The sequence below is a fragment of the Calliphora vicina genome, chromosome 4 (assembly GCF_958450345.1).
Source record: "Calliphora vicina chromosome 4, idCalVici1.1, whole genome shotgun sequence".
NCBI lineage: Eukaryota > Metazoa > Arthropoda > Insecta > Diptera > Calliphoridae > Calliphora > Calliphora vicina.
Window position 1 is genome coordinate 73,988,050 of NC_088783.1, and position 17,180 is coordinate 74,005,229.

Sequence of the window (17,180 nt, forward strand, 5' to 3'; positions counted from 1 at the left end):
AGCTTAATAAATAGTGGAGATAAATGTAAAATTCCAAATCTGAATTTCTTTTTGAGGCAAGTTGCGCAATTATGCGTTTGAAAGAAAAGTGGACTTTTTACAAACATTTTTTATAATATTGTTCAATCAATTTATCACTATCTGTTAAATTGGTTTGTTTAAATAATGAAAATCTGGGAAAAAAAAATTAAATATATACAATTTTATATAAATTAGCGTTTTTATTTACGATTTCCGTATTAATATTCGTCTAATCTGGTAACTATGTAACAAGTAAAATGTCAAAATGTAGTGTAAAAACGCCTCAAAAAAATGGCTACTAAACAACATGCCCTGTCAAAGCTCTTTCCGCCTTTTGACAATTGCTAAGGTAGGTGAACGAATATAAAAAAGTGAAGAAATTATTAAATATTTTTAACATCACTTGGATAAAAAGAAAAATGACTATACAGTAAATACCACATTATAGTTGTTTACGTGAATTTAAAAGTGTTTTTATATTAAATACTAATTAAGCATTTTTATTTTTAATTACAGCCAAAATGGCAGTACGCTACGAACTCTGTGTCGGTCTCAACAAGGGACACAAAACCACCAAAGTCAGGAATGTAAAATATACTGGCGACAAGAAAGTTAAAGGCTTGCGTGGTGCCCGTTTGAAGAATGTAAGTATTCAATAAAATGTTATTTTCATTTAAAATTAGTACAAAAATTGTGATTTGTAATTACAATGATGAGAATTTAAACCATTCACAGACAACCATATAAAAATTATTATAAAGGCAAGCGGGCTCAATATTCTTTTGGGCTTTGTAAGTCTTAAATAATTTGTTATGGTACAATGGTTAAGAAATTGGCACTGATTTATCATATCATAATGATTGTTTATATCTTACATGTTATGTTGTTATTGTAAGTAAATACTAATAATGTGTTGTTTTTTATTTGTTTGCTTTTAGATCCAAACCCGTCACACCAAGTTCATGCGTGATTTGGTACGTGAAGTTGTTGGTCATGCTCCTTATGAGAAGAGAACCATGGAATTGTTGAAGGTTTCCAAGGATAAGCGTGCCTTGAAATTCTTGAAGCGCCGTTTGGGTACACACATCCGTGCCAAGAGGAAGCGTGAAGAATTAGCCAACATCCTCACTCAAATGAGAAAGGCTCAAACCCACGCCAAGTAAACAAATCATCGGCGTGTTTTGGAATTGAGCGAATTTTTAGTGTATTTATAATACACTATATTCCTCTTTTTTACTATGAATTACTGTAGTGATAATGCTAAAAATAATAAAAAAGTGACAAAAAAATAACTATCAATGAGTGTTTAATTTGCAAATGGTATAATTTTTGTAGATTTGGTCGAATAATGGACAATTCCAACAGACACAAGAAGGGAACTACAACTTTTTACTTGAACCGTACGTAAACTTAACTGTAATTAAATATCACTGGAATGAATTTATTGCAGATTTGAACACTTTAATGTTGGTTACATTCGATATTTGACGTTTGAAGGGTCAAATCTATCAGCCCAATCATGAATAAGAAATCCGCGGGATTTTTTATTCATTCCGAACTTAGTTATAACCCGCTTCATAGTGAGGTATTGGTCACATTAACTGTAATTGTCGTAACTTAAAAATTGCATATAATATGAAAGACAAAATAATGAAACTTATAAAAGGAAAATATCAATATTTAAAAAAAAAAAAATTTTTCTATCCTTTAATTTATTACTCAGTAGCGATAATAACGAGCTACGTTTCCTATTCAAATTCAATGTAATAAGAAAAGGGAAGAAACTCCCGGGTAAATTTTTTTCATTATTGGGCTGCATATGTCTGTTGTACCAGTTGCAAGAGTTAGGTTTTTGTCAATTACGTCTCGTATGTTATGTTATGCATATGTCTGGTACAACAAAATACATTGAATAACATGTATTTTGTTGTTGCAAGAGTTAGGTTTTTGTCAATTACGTCTCGTATGTTACCCTTTTTTTTTAATTTATTTCAAAACATGTAATGTAAAGCCATAGAGGCATTTTCAATGTTTGTCTCAAACACAATTTATTTTGTTATTTAGCTTGTCTTGTAATCGATCTTATATTATTTGATTTCCTTATTGAGTAGGGTTTAAATCGACCCGTGTTTCGAAAATGTGTCTTTCGAATTGAATTACACATAAATATTGTCATTATTAGGGAACAATGCCAATATCAACCAGTATAATACCTTCACAGAAAAAAGTTTCAACATAAATATTATGATTTGATTTCATTGATTTCAATTCATAACATTTATAAATAATTTCTTAAATAGTAAGATTTTGTTCATATTTTATGTTTTCAAAAAAAAAAAATCTAGAAGGCTTGAAAAATATTATTTCAATTTCATTTATATTTTTATGTTGTTCAAAAATGTTAGAAATTTTCCTTGGAAATTTTTTATTTTTTTATGATTTTCAGCTACAAAATGAGAAAAAATGAGCGAAATTCACTAAATTTTGTTAAAAGGATAAAATGCTTTAATGTTTATTAATGTTTTATTATGATTAATGATATTTTTTAAGTTTCAGATATTTATAATTCATCTCAATATATTGGCCAATATATGGCTATTATGCAAAAAATTTTAAAATAATTCATTAGATAATACAATTTATTATAAAATAACATACAATTTACGTAAAAAAAGCAAAAAAATCCGTCATGTACAATTTTATAATATTTATGAACATGTTCTTAATCTGAATGAAAATAGTTTGGGAAAAAAAAGTCAAGTTCGATTAATAATATTTATTACAAAATTCATTCCAATTATGAATTTCTTTTTTCTGTGTTCACTAAGTAAATGAGCAAAATCTTTTGTTTTTAATTTCAATAATTTATTTTCGTGAATAATTTGGGCGATCGCCATAAAATTTCGTGACATGACTTCCGTATTAAACTTATTCGGAGCGAAATTTGTGTAGATACCTATATAAATTAAACAGTTATGACCGATAAAGTCAAATTTCGGGAGGACAGGCTTCCTCCTTGAGCTGAAAGAAATATATGTACCAAATTTGATTGAAATATCTTCAAACCGTACTTTGCGCACAATGTTTACTTGGACAGTCAGACGGACGGACATCGTTTAATCGAGAAAGTGAATCTGAATCAATTGGTATACTTAAGGGAGGTGTTAAACTAATATTTTTGGGCGTTACAAACATCTGCACAAACGCACCTGTCATGTGCACCCTGTCGATACGAAAAATTTAAAAAGAAGAAGAGAGCAAATAGTTGGCAACTCAAGATTAAGGGCATACGTTTTGACAGCTGGAAGGTAGAGAAAATGTAAACAATAACAAAATACCTGTAAAAAAAATTTTATGTAGGCAAACAAATTGCTGAACAATTGTTGAAGCTAGGAAGCCATATTGGTAAACGAGGTTTCTCGATACCAAGAAGAGAAAATGTCGTCCCTTTTTTGATTTTGGCTCCACATAGTGAAGAAGGTGGAGTCCGTGGCCTCATATAAAAGAAAAACTAAATTTTTGATTTTTTTTTTTTAAACAAAATAAGTAAATTTTATTAAACAAAAGATTTTTTTTTTTTTTAAACTTAAAGCTAAACTTAAAGCTAAACTTAAAGCTAAACTTAAAACTAAATCTTAAAATATAAAAATAAAAAAATAAAAAAAACTAATCAAACCAACCTGCAAAGCCACTGCAACAAGACTCCATCCAACGAGGGAGAAGCAGCATTAGCACCACCACGCCTGGGGTGCTAGGGTATATTTGGTGATATTCCGACGAAGTACAGTAAAATACACCGGGACATATAGACGGACGTTCAATTCGGTTCCTTTTCTTTAAGAAAATAAGAAAAAAAAAAAAGAAATATTTATAAAATAAAAAAAAAGGTGATTAGTGAGATATTTATATAAACAAATAGGAAGTCTTAAGTATCGCAAAGTACATCCCGCGTGTGAACCTTAACCACGCGTGCGCGAGTTAGGTTAGAGCTCTGGCCTAGGGAACAGTGAGTCGCGAGGTTAATTAACCCAAGATTTTCCTAAATCTTATATAGGTAATTCTCCTATACAAAAAAAAAAATTTTTATAAATAAATATATATAAATAAATAAAAGGAATTAGAGAATTCTAAATATTAATAGTACCTCGAACCACTTAGACATTTAGACACGTCACTGACAGGAAATATCCATCTACCCTATCCTCACCCGGGAGATTCTTCCGCAAAATTAGTTGGCCGCCAGGGAATAGAGCGGGAAAGCAGTAACGCTAGATTTAAAAAGATACATTATAAATTAATATTATTAAAAGAAATTTTATTAAATTAAACTAAAAGCAAAAAAAATTAAAATTTAAAACTAAAATCTTAAATTTAAAATTTAAAACTAAAATCTTAAAGCTAAATTTTTAAAACTGAATCTTAAAGCTAAAATTTGAAATTTTTAAACAAAAACAAAATTTTTGTACATTTTTATTTCTAAAGTAAATTTTGTTAATAATTCATTTTTTGTTTGTATAAATTCATTCTTTATTAATAAACCGAAACTTTTATAATGTTTAAATGAAATTGCTATTTTTCAAGTTTTTTTTTTAAAATGATTTACTAAATTTCAGTAAACGCGGCGGTAAGTAGGGAAGGTATTGTTTGCGGGGAAAGTTTGGGACATTCTTACGATAGGATGTCATGGCGGGATTCAATCCCGAGTGGGTGGGTTATCTCCTGGCAACAACATCAGCCAGGAGAAGAAATTGTTCGGTAGATAGGTACGCAGGGAAATAAAGGAAAGAGAAAAAGGACAAGAGAAACTACTTCGAGCCCCTTTAACTTAAATATACTTTTGCTGGTATGATTTTTGTGATAGTGTGTGTTTTCGATCCGGATTGCTGGCAAGGACCACCCCCTCCGGCGAGTTCCCAGCCAGGCAAACGCGAGCATACCAGCGCCGCCGGCAATCTGGCCACCTTGTTTCTTTATGTTTATTTTGTTTTCTGTTTGTTCAATGAACAATGAACAGACGTTTGACAGACACACCAGCCCACACACTACATAAATGGCGCCCAACGTGGGGCCCGAGTAGGAACATAGCCTGAAATTGAAATTTTTTTTTATTTTTTTTTGTTTTTAGTTTTTTGTTTTCAGCTGCGTAAGTCCAGTTAGGTAAACTCAAGAGTCCCTAATCTGTTGCTACGCAGTTGAAAGCATGATTCTAGTGTTTCTTTTTATTTTCTTTTACATTTATATAGGTATGAATCCTTAATGGTGCCTGACCAATATTGTTCACATCTACGTAAGTCCCGAATATCCGGACAACAAAGTCTGATTCGCGTTGCGACGTATGATGTGGGCAATATAGTCATGCAGTATTATGGATTCATAAGCCTATCCTTTCCGAACGGCTTGAGGCTCTCATAACAGCTTTCAATAGAAAACAATAGCAAGACTTGCTCAAGTTGTGAGGAAAGGATAGCTTTGCCAGCCAATTTTCCATAATATAATTTATAATTTTAGTTTAAAAACTTACATTTCTTTTCGTCTACGATTAGAGTAGTCCTAAAGGGCCAGGGTAATACTAAACCCATACTTTAGCTGCACTTTAAAAGTAGACCGGGAGAATAAACGTCATTTCGATTTTTTTTTTTTTATCCAATTTTTTTTTATTATTACATCCAAAATTCCGTTCTCCTGAAACCAAATGGAAAAGAAAAACAATTAGAATTATACCTACGAACCTTATATATATTTTTTTTACTTACCTGCAAACTTTTATTTTCCCGAAACCAACCGCTGTATACCAAATTTTGCTTTTATTTTGAAAATTTATTGATTTTTTTTTCTTTAGATTGATTTTTTTTTTTACTTTTGAGTTTTTGTTTAAATAGATAACTTTTCTTTTTAAACAGATATTTGTGAAATAAATATCTTTCGTCTTATTAATAGTGGCGATTTTTTTTGTATCCAATTTTTTTGCTGGTGTTAAACAACATCATCCATTTTTTTTATTTATATATATTTTTGGTATTTTTATTGAGTGGTATTCGATTTTGGTATTTGAGTGCTCATTCCTCGTAAAAGATTTTTGCTTTTAGTCGCTTTTAAACAGCTAGGAATGGTCGTAACTCGTTCTGCTAAGAATCGCGAACAAACTCCGAATACCGATATGCAAAATTTTGTACCAACTACCGTGGGGACTATAGTTTCCACGGCGCTTCCAGTGTACACCTTAGCTAACACCATGACTACCACCACATCGCCAGCCGTAAATCCAAGCGTTCAGCAATTCATGTCGATAGCGCATGAACGTTCTGGTTTCCAAAACGAATCTGCCATTTCAAACAGTACCATCACATCGCCACAATACAGTAGCATTACTGCTAGGACCGTGAGGCAGGAATTCAGAGAAAGTGTGCCACCTCCAGTTCCTCAACCTAATGTTGCAGCACCAGGCGACATGTTCGGATTCATTCGGGAGGAATTGCAGCGTCAAATGCAGATGTTGCGTATGGATATGCAACGTGAAATATCCCAGGCTGTAACCCGTGCGATTCCACAGGCATCGCCGCCACAACAACCAGCTCCGCAACCACCTAGGGAACAACAAAATGTGTTGAGAACAAATTTACCACCACAATCACATATGAACATACCCGTGCACAACTTCCAACAGCAGCCATATGTTTATCAGCCAACACCAGCCCAACTAGTAAACACTTTGCCACAAGAATCAGCACCAACACCAGCCTTTCCAACGCAGCCAGCCCATTCGTCACAAGCACCCAGCTGGCCGACCGAAGGTGCATTTGAGTCACAACGGAAGGTGGACTTATCGAAATGGGGCATTAAGTTCGACGGAACCTCTAAGTCGATGAGCGCTGAGGATTTCATATTTCGAGTCGACGTCCTTCGACAAGACTACAATTGCTCCTTCAACGACATCAGACGAAGTTTCCATTCACTATTAGAAGGCCAAGCTCTGGATTGGTATTGGAACTTGCGCAAACTCGTTTCAATCCAAACCTGGGACGACCTGGAGAGAGCATTTTTAACCCAGTTCCGAAGATACGAAAATGAATTCCAACTGCAAAAACAAATAATGGACCGCCGCCAGATGCCCCAGGAAAGCTTTGAGAACTTCTATAATGCCGTGATGAGGCTGAGAAACCAACAGAGAAATCCATATTCTGAGCGAGATCTTGTGGAAATCATGAAGGGGAATTTAAAGCCGGCCTTATCGCACCTGTTATTTTCCGTGAGAACAGAAGGGCTGAATGATTTCTGCCAACAAGCAAAACGGGCAGAAAACTTGATTTTGAGTCAGCAAAGGCAACAGTTCCAGTCAAGGGGTCCAGCAACTGCTCGTGTGCATGAGCTGCAACTTAGTGACGATGAACCGCCACCACCGATTGTCGAAGTGGACGCCTTGGCCACCAGTCGCCGCTATATTTGCTGGAACTGCAAACAGCCAGGCCATAGCTTTATGGACTGTCCGTCGCCAAATAGGCGTATATTTTGCTTCCGATGTGGCCGAGACAACGTAGTCACCCCAAAGTGCCCAAAATGTCAGGGAAACCAGGTAGTGAGCGAGTCCCTGACGGGGGAGACTCGTTCGACCCAGACGTAATCCCGGTTAACCAGTCAGTCATAGTGTGTAGGCCCACCCAAATTTTAACTAACCCTAATAAACAGATTCCGATTATAGAAAAAACCAAAATTCGTGAAATTAAGCCACTCCATCAAAGAGTGAAGGAGTATAATGAGGCCAGGGATAGAATTTTTGGGCAGGTCTCTGATAAGATAAAAAAGGCTAGGATTAGGTATAAAATGAGAAAGAGAGTTAGGAATGAAATTATGTCAGCCTGTTTATATGAGGGTGAAGACGCCCGTTTTTATTTGAAGGTACCTATTAATGGCGTGCCCATAGAAGGTCTTTTAGACAGTGGGGCTACTGTCTCATGTTTAGGTAAAGGGTGCCTGGAGTTCCTTGAGAACACAGGTTTACAAATTCTGAACTTTTCTTCACACATTAGGACGGCTGATGGTAGTCCTCACAGGATAGTAGGTCGTGTAAAGGTTAAAATAAATTTCAACAATAGGTCACAAGAGATCACCTTTTATTTGGTGCCATCTCTAAATAGACCACTATTTTTAGGGGTAGATTTCATGAGAAGTTTCGGTTTATTTCCCAATTTGTGTAGCCTAACTACTAATGATGTCAATCTCTGTCCAGAGTCTGAAGTAATAAATGGTGAAGTTAAGACACATATACTCACTCCGAGTCAGAAGGCGTCATTAGATATTTTAGTAGCGAAATTTCCATGTTTTACGAAGAAGGGACTTGGTCAGACTTCCCTCGAATCCCATACAATCGACACTCGCGATGCGATTCCAGTTAAGGACAAGCATTATCCGGTCTCACCAGCTGTGCAGAAGTTGATGTACGCAGAGCTTGATAGGATGCTTAATCTTGGGGTCATTGAGCAGAGCGAGAGTCCTTGGAGCCATCCGGTTACTCTCGTCCGTAGGGGCGAGAAGAACCGTTTGTGCTTGGACGCTCGTAAGCTGAATGCCCTCACGATTAAGGACGCCTATCCTCTGCCGCACATCGAAGGTCTTCTCAGCCGGTTAGGGGACACATATTTTATATCAAGCGTAGATCTTAAAGACGCGTTCTGGCAGATACCACTAGATGCGTCTAGTAGAGAAAAGACTGCATTCACGGTGCCAGGACGACCACTTTACCATTTTACGGTAATGCCTTTTGGGTTGTGTAATGCAGCCCAAAGGTTATGCCGTCTGATGGATAAAGTGATCCCCTCAGCACTTCGTGATAGAGTCTTTGTCTATCTAGACGATCTTTTGATCGTATCTCCAGACTTTAAAACCCACCTGGAATTGCTGGATCGAGTGGCGCATTGTTTGGATTCGGCAGGTCTGACCATAAATGTAGGGAAATCGAAGTTCTGCTTCAAAGAGTTGCGGTACCTAGGTTATATAGTGGGAGGGGGTAAATTAAAACCAGACCCAGAGAAGGTAGAAACGATTTTAAAATTTACTTACCCGAAAACCGCTAGGCAGGTCAGGAGTTTCATGGGAGCTACTGGCTGGTACAGGCGCTTCATCCCAGACTACGCGACGATTTCTACTCCTATCTTCAACACCCTTAAGAAAGGAAAAACTTTCAATTTTCCCGATGATGCCAGAGAAGCTTTCGATAGACTGAAAACAGCCCTTACAACAGCACCAGTGCTCACTCATCCCAATTTTAACAAGCACTTTTACGTGCAGTGTGATGCCTCAGATATTGGATTAGGAGCTGTCTTATTTCAGAAGGACGAAGACGACGGAGAGCATCCCATCGCATTCTTCTCTCATAAGTTGACCAGCGCCCAGAAAAACTATTCGGTCACTGAGAGAGAGTGTTTGGCTGTGGTAATGGCCATTAAAAAATTTAGGCCTTACATCGAGTTGATGCCCTTTACAGTCATCACTGACCACAGCAGCCTTAAATGGTTGATGTCCCACAAAGACTTGAGCGGTCGACTTGCCAGATGGAGCTTGCATCTTCAAGCATTTGCCTTCACCGTCGAACACAGGCCAGGTTCTAAAAATATAGTACCCGACACCTTGTCGAGGTATGACATGGAGGAGCTTTCTGCGGAGGTAAACAACATTATTAATTTTGATTCCAAATATTTTAAAGAACAACATTACCTGGACTTAATCGCCAAAGTGACCGAAAACGCAGAAAGCCTACCAGATCTAAAGGTAGTGGATGACCTGGTCTATAAAAGGGTCTTGCCTTATGATGGAGTCCCACTGAACGAAGATTTCGCATGGAAGCTCTGGGTACCACTTGAATTGACACACGAGATTATTGAGAAGTGTCATAATCCCCCTCAAGCTTCGCACGGAGGATTCGGCAAAACACTTAGGAGGGTAAAAGAATACTTCTATTGGCCAAACCAGAACGTACAGGTTCGTTCCTTCGTAGCAAATTGTCAAATTTGCAGAGAAACAAAACCAGCTAATGCAATTTTGAGACCACCGATGGGAGCTGAAACGCAAACGGAACGTCCGTTCCAAAAGATTTTTATAGATTTTTTGGGTCCGTATCCGCGCTCTAAGAACGGGAATTCATACATATTTATAGTCCTAGACCATCTTACAAAATTTGTCCTGCTTAAAGCGATGGCTAAAGCTAACACGAAGAACGTTATAAAATTCCTGATTTCAGAGGTTTTTCATAAATTTGGAACACCGGAGATAATTCTGTCCGATAATGGTAAGCAGTTCGTCAGCAAAGAATTCATCGATATGGTGAACAATTTTGGCGTGAAACATGTGCGGACGGCCACCCACTCGCCACAAGCCAACGCATCGGAGCGGGTGAACCAGTCCATTCTGTCTGCAATCAGATCTTATCTTCAACATGATCACACGGAATGGGATAAGTACTTATCAGAAATTGAATTCTCGCTAAGATCGTCTGTTCAAACGTCCATTGGTGTCACGCCTTATTTTGCGCTTTTTGGCATGAATATGGTTTCTCATGGGAGTATCTATAAACTGGCTAAGAAATTACAAAGTCTAAGCGATCCTGAATTCAACATAATACCGAAATCCGTGAAAATGGATTTAATAAGGCAGAAAATTCGTGAGAATCTGCATAGAGCCTACTTAAGGAATGAGAAAACCTATAATACACGCTGCCGTCAAGTTAAGTTTGTACCAGGTCAGGAGGTTTATCGTCGCAATTTTCAGCAGAGCGACTTTAAGACCAATTTCAATGCTAAGCTAGCGAAGAAATTTTTAAAATGTAGAATTGTACGACCTGTAGGTAATAGTCTATACGAGGTTGAAGACCTTCAAGGGAAATCGTTGGGGGTATTTCACGCCAAAGATTTGAAACAATAGTTTCAAATTCTTTGGTGGTCTTAGTCCCAACATTTCAGTCCGAATACCTAACTCTGTCAAATACTAAAACGTATTGTCAAAATTTTATTTATGAGTGGTTAGTAAATACTTTCTACATGAAACTATAGTTAAATGACTATGTTTTTTTTTATTTTTTTTTTGCCATTTGATTTTTATTTTAATTAATATTTTGTTTTTTTATCTAGAATATTGCGACCAGAGATGTTCATTTGTGTTGTGGAACAATTACCAGTTGCGTTGGATTTACTCAGTAACAAGTAGTACGTCACCATGCTCACCGAAACCAATTAAATCTTTTATCACGATTGTGACTGTCAACACACTATTGATGCAATTCCGTTAACACTCTGGGGAACTATGCCAATAAGAGCTGAGAATCGTTAGACATCTAGTATGTTGATCTGATTTTGATAATATTAAAGAGACGGGAGTAATTTGCAACGTTTACCCAACAAGCATCTCTTGAAGAAATACGTGGCTTACTTGTTATTGGATAAATCTAACACCACTGTGTTTTGTTCTCACAATACGAACCATTTCTGGCCAAATATTTTTTTTATTTGAAAGATTTATGATCTTAAAGATCATGAAATGTTATTGGCAATATTTAATTTGGTTTAACTACTTTTTATTGGAATAGTAATGCTAATGTTAGACTAAGCGCAATAACTTAAATTTAAATATTAATATATATAAATTGAATTTTCAAACTCACCAATTTTTTTGTCGTCTGGAACTTTTTCCATCTCGGCTCAGTGTTTTTATGCAGGAGTGATGAATTAGTATACAATCTGTATAAATAAAAACAAAACAATTAGTATTTTATCAAATATATAAATTTCATGATACTTTTATATTTCATATATCCAATCAATAGATATAGATAACTTTAGTTCACTTACTTCTTTTTTTTTTTGAAGATTTCATTTTTAATCCCCATCCCAGGCACCAAATGAATTTCCAACCTGTGGAGAAAATTGTCATTAGTAAATTTGGTAAATTAAGTTTAATATTTAAAATCTAGTGAGCTAAAAGGATATCCTGAAATTTACCAAAAAGAAAACAAAATTGAATTTTGATAATTCTTTTAGTAAGCTAAATTTTCTATTTTTTTTTTGATATTTATCATTTAATTTATTTTTTTTTTATAATTACTATATTATTTTAAAGGAGAAATTGCAAGGGGTACTTCTCGCCAAAGACTCTAGGCATTATCCTAAGAGCTTTGGTGAATTTAGTCCTTGCATTTCTACCTCATTTCCCACGATTAAATCGTGAAAAACAAAATATAGTAATAATTTCCAGTAAGATATAAGAATTTTATTTATACTTACCAAACTTAAATGGAATCGATTGCCCAAGGACTTGTCACAGGTCCGCTTGAATTTTAAGAATCTGAAAATAAAAGGAAAATTATTGAAGAATTAGTAAAGTTCACATATTGAATTGGATAACAAACAAAATTATTAAAAGAACAATTATTTTTCTTTAGCTTTTCTTTTATTATCTCCATTTACTGATTTAGTTTGTATTTCAAATTCAAATTCAATTTCATTTTAATTTTTCATTAAGTTTGAGTTTTTTTTATTAAAATAATTTTTCTTTAGTTTTGATTACTAAATGGTTATGGTCACAGTTCACATTATTTTTCATATATGAATTAAATTTTTATAAAATTTACAATCACTTTCACCATTTAAATTTTTTTTATATATGAACAATTAAAATATTTGAACAATTACTTTTGTCACACACTGTATTAATTTTTTTTTAGTTTTTCCCATTATTTTTGGTCACAAAATTCACTTTTTATTTAATTTTATTCAGTTTTTTTTTAATCCGTTTCACAAATTTTAACAATCACTGTAAATTATAAAATCAAATTTTCATTCATTTTTTTTTATTCAATAGTTTCAAATCACTCAATAGTTTAATTTTCATAAAATTGTTTAATTTTTTTTTAACACAAAACTTTTATCACTCACGGTATTGTTCAAAATAAATTTTTAGTTTTGTTTTTTCAATCTAATTTTCACTTAATCACTTTTTAATTTAATTCATGCAATTAATTTTAAAAATTAAAAGTTTTGTCACTTCACTTTTGCTTTTCACTGTACACAGTTTTTTATTTAACTTAATTAGCATTGTTAAATTTCATAATCAATTTTTCTAAATCATTCATTAATTTTTTTATTTTTTTTTTTGTTCACTTTTCACGCACACTGTAAATTCCAATAAGAATTTTAAATCCGTGTTGTTATTTCTAAAATTTATCGCGAAACTATAGCCACTTCTATTAAAATTTTTCACATTTTTAATTAAAATTTTTTTTTTTGAATACTCACTTTTTACACTCACTGTAACCAAAACCAATTTTTTTTTTGCACTTTTAATTTTTAAATTCCTAATTTCACTTATATCTAAATAGAATATTCATTTCACTTACCTTAAAATCCGGAACCACCCTAATGCTCAGGTTAATTTGATATAGTTTCTGAAATTTAAAAATTAATTTTTAGAAAATTTATTTAGAAATTAAAATAATTTTTACACATTTACTTACTTTTTCAATTCTGCTCCGATCCGCCATATTAGAAATCGTCATCTGTACTTTTTTTATAGGCCCAGGGCCGCCAACATGATCCCTGTAAAGAAAAAGAATTTGGTTGTGTTAGTTAACAACACCACTAATAAAATTTCCATTTGTATAACACTTTTACTTACCTTATTTAAAATCCCACTTATTGGCCATAAATCTACACCAGAACCTGTGAAGAAACAAAAGAAAAAATTATTATAATATTTTAAACAATTTAAAGTATTATTTTTATTATTTTAATGTTTATTTACAAAAAAATACTTCCACTTACCTTTCATTCATAAATTTTTGTTTGGGTGCTTCTTCTTCACCCACGCGTAGTTTTTTTTTATTTTGCCTCCTCCTCTTTTCGTTAATTCTTATAGAGTATGTTCAGTCAAGGTTGCCATATGAGAAAACATTAACGAAGGTACAGAGTCGTATTTTTTTAAGTGTGGTGAATATAAAATAGGGGTTACCAGACTATAATTTTTTTGTGGGAGTAAATAAAATACCCAAAATCTCATAAAATTTCGTAACATTAGGGTATTACAGAAAATCAGGGCGCTTATTTTTCCCTCCCATCCTGTATCCAGGGATGGATAACAGGAGTGGTTGGGTTTGTCATGTGCACCCTGTCGATACGAAAAATTTAAAAAGAAGAAGAGAGCAAATAGTTGGCAACTCAAGATTAAGGGCATACGTTTTGACAGCTGGAAGGTAGAGAAAATGTAAACAATAACAAAATACCTGTAAAAAAAATTTTATGTAGGCAAACAAATTGCTGAACAATTGTTGAAGCTAGGAAGCCATATTGGTAAACGAGGTTTCTCGATACCAAGAAGAGAAAATGTCGTCCCTTTTTTGATTTTGGCTCCACATAGTGAAGAAGGTGGAGTCCGTGGCCTCATATAAAAGAAAAACTAAATTTTTGATTTTTTTTTTTTAAACAAAATAAGTAAATTTTATTAAACAAAAGATTTTTTTTTTTTTTAAACTTAAAGCTAAACTTAAAGCTAAACTTAAAGCTAAACTTAAAACTAAATCTTAAAATATAAAAATAAAAAAATAAAAAAAACTAATCAAACCAACCTGCAAAGCCACTGCAACAAGACTCCATCCAACGAGGGAGAAGCAGCATTAGCACCACCACGCCTGGGGTGCTAGGGTATATTTGGTGATATTCCGACGAAGTACAGTAAAATACACCGGGACATATAGACGGACGTTCAATTCGGTTCCTTTTCTTTAAGAAAATAAGAAAAAAAAAAAAGAAATATTTATAAAATAAAAAAAAAGGTGATTAGTGAGATATTTATATAAACAAATAGGAAGTCTTAAGTATCGCAAAGTACATCCCGCGTGTGAACCTTAACCACGCGTGCGCGAGTTAGGTTAGAGCTCTGGCCTAGGGAACAGTGAGTCGCGAGGTTAATTAACCCAAGATTTTCCTAAATCTTATATAGGTAATTCTCCTATACAAAAAAAAAAATTTTTATAAATAAATATATATAAATAAATAAAAGGAATTAGAGAATTCTAAATATTAATAGTACCTCGAACCACTTAGACATTTAGACACGTCACTGACAGGAAATATCCATCTACCCTATCCTCACCCGGGAGATTCTTCCGCAAAATTAGTTGGCCGCCAGGGAATAGAGCGGGAAAGCAGTAACGCTAGATTTAAAAAGATACATTATAAATTAATATTATTAAAAGAAATTTTATTAAATTAAACTAAAAGCAAAAAAAATTAAAATTTAAAACTAAAATCTTAAATTTAAAATTTAAAACTAAAATCTTAAAGCTAAATTTTTAAAACTGAATCTTAAAGCTAAAATTTGAAATTTTTAAACAAAAACAAAATTTTTGTACATTTTTATTTCTAAAGTAAATTTTGTTAATAATTCATTTTTTGTTTGTATAAATTCATTCTTTATTAATAAACCGAAACTTTTATAATGTTTAAATGAAATTGCTATTTTTCAAGTTTTTTTTTTAAAATGATTTACTAAATTTCAGTAAACGCGGCGGTAAGTAGGGAAGGTATTGTTTGCGGGGAAAGTTTGGGACATTCTTACGATAGGATGTCATGGCGGGATTCAATCCCGAGTGGGTGGGTTATCTCCTGGCAACAACATCAGCCAGGAGAAGAAATTGTTCGGTAGATAGGTACGCAGGGAAATAAAGGAAAGAGAAAAAGGACAAGAGAAACTACTTCGAGCCCCTTTAACTTAAATATACTTTTGCTGGTATGATTTTTGTGATAGTGTGTGTTTTCGATCCGGATTGCTGGCAAGGACCACCCCCTCCGGCGAGTTCCCAGCCAGGCAAACGCGAGCATACCAGCGCCGCCGGCAATCTGGCCACCTTGTTTCTTTATGTTTATTTTGTTTTCTGTTTGTTCAATGAACAATGAACAGACGTTTGACAGACACACCAGCCCACACACTACACACCCACTATGGTGTTGTAGGGTATAATTAGAGGTAGTAAATGCAATATAAAAAGCTTGTGTCTATTTTTGAGTGGGAGGGTCTTAAAAGTATTTGTGACCTTATCTCGAAAGCTACAGGATGGAGAATGACTTCTATGCATTAAATTAAAGATATTAAAAATACCTCTCTAACGATATATAACATGTTCAAAGTAAATTAATAAAGTAGCGACAGTACTACAACAAATACAACATTTACAAAAACCACAAGCAATTTTGTTTTTGGTTTAAGGTCTGAGCTGTCAAAGTTGTCTGTTGTTGTTTTTGCTTTTGGGCTTGTTGTATTTTTCGCCACAACAACCACAAGTGAATTGACAGTTCAGACCAAAGTAAAAAAAATAGTCAGCTGTTCTACTGAGTCTACTTTATTAATTTACTTTGAACATGTTCTATTAATATCAAATGCACCAAGGCGTATTTAACAAGGTGACAGCAGTGGCGAATTGAAATAAATACAGGCGAATTCACTTATTTTTTATATATAGAGTTTGACATACGGACGTACGGGCGAATATTTTTTATATATGTAGTTTGACATTTGTACGTGCTATTTCTATAATCAGCTGTGCTGCCGATGGCACCTTATTAAATGCACCTTGAAATGCACCTTGGTGAGTGCATAAAATCAGCTGTTTCTTAATTCGCCGTGGTTTAGTGTAGGTCCTCTGTCAAACTATGTTTATGTTTACATTTGATATTGTAACACCCCGTCTACAACAGACATTTAATGCTGTTAAAACATGTTATAAAAGAGTTGTTTGTTAAAACACATTGTTTAACAATCGTGTTAAAACATTGAAAAAACTCTAATATGATGTGTCTATACCTAACACTAACACCATGTTCAAGGTGCATTTAACATGGTGACAGCAGTGGCGAATTGAAATAAATACAGGCGAGTTAACTAATTTTTTGACATTTACTCTACATTTTAACAAAACCAAAATGCCAGTTCAAGGTGCATTTAATAAGGTGCCATCGGCAGCACAGCTGATTATAGAAATAGCACGCACAAATGTCAAACTACATATATAAAAAATATTCGCCCGTACGCCCGTATGTCAAACTCTATATATAAAAAGTAAGTGAATTCGCCTGTTTTTATTTCAATTCGCCACTGCTGTCACCTTGTTAAATACGCCTTGTGCC

General features: G+C 34.0%; 2 protein-coding genes across 2 annotated transcripts; both read left to right on the forward strand.

Annotated features, from left to right (window-relative positions):
* Positions 1-338: 338 nt before the first annotated feature.
* On the forward strand, positions 339-1,313 carry RpL36 (ribosomal protein L36). The gene is made up of 3 exons (XM_065508652.1): positions 339-370; positions 538-665; positions 960-1,313. Exons 2-3 carry the CDS (start codon positions 543-545, stop codon positions 1,182-1,184), a joined length of 348 nt encoding a protein of 115 aa, XP_065364724.1. The 5' UTR covers positions 339-370; positions 538-542; the 3' UTR covers positions 1,185-1,313.
* A 9,244-nt stretch (positions 1,314-10,557) lies between these two features.
* Positions 10,558-10,932, forward strand: LOC135958503 (uncharacterized). Its single transcript, XM_065509411.1, has one exon. The coding sequence runs from the start codon at positions 10,558-10,560 to the stop codon at positions 10,930-10,932; it is 375 nt and encodes a 124-aa protein (XP_065365483.1).
* The last annotated feature ends 6,248 nt before the right edge of the window (positions 10,933-17,180 follow it).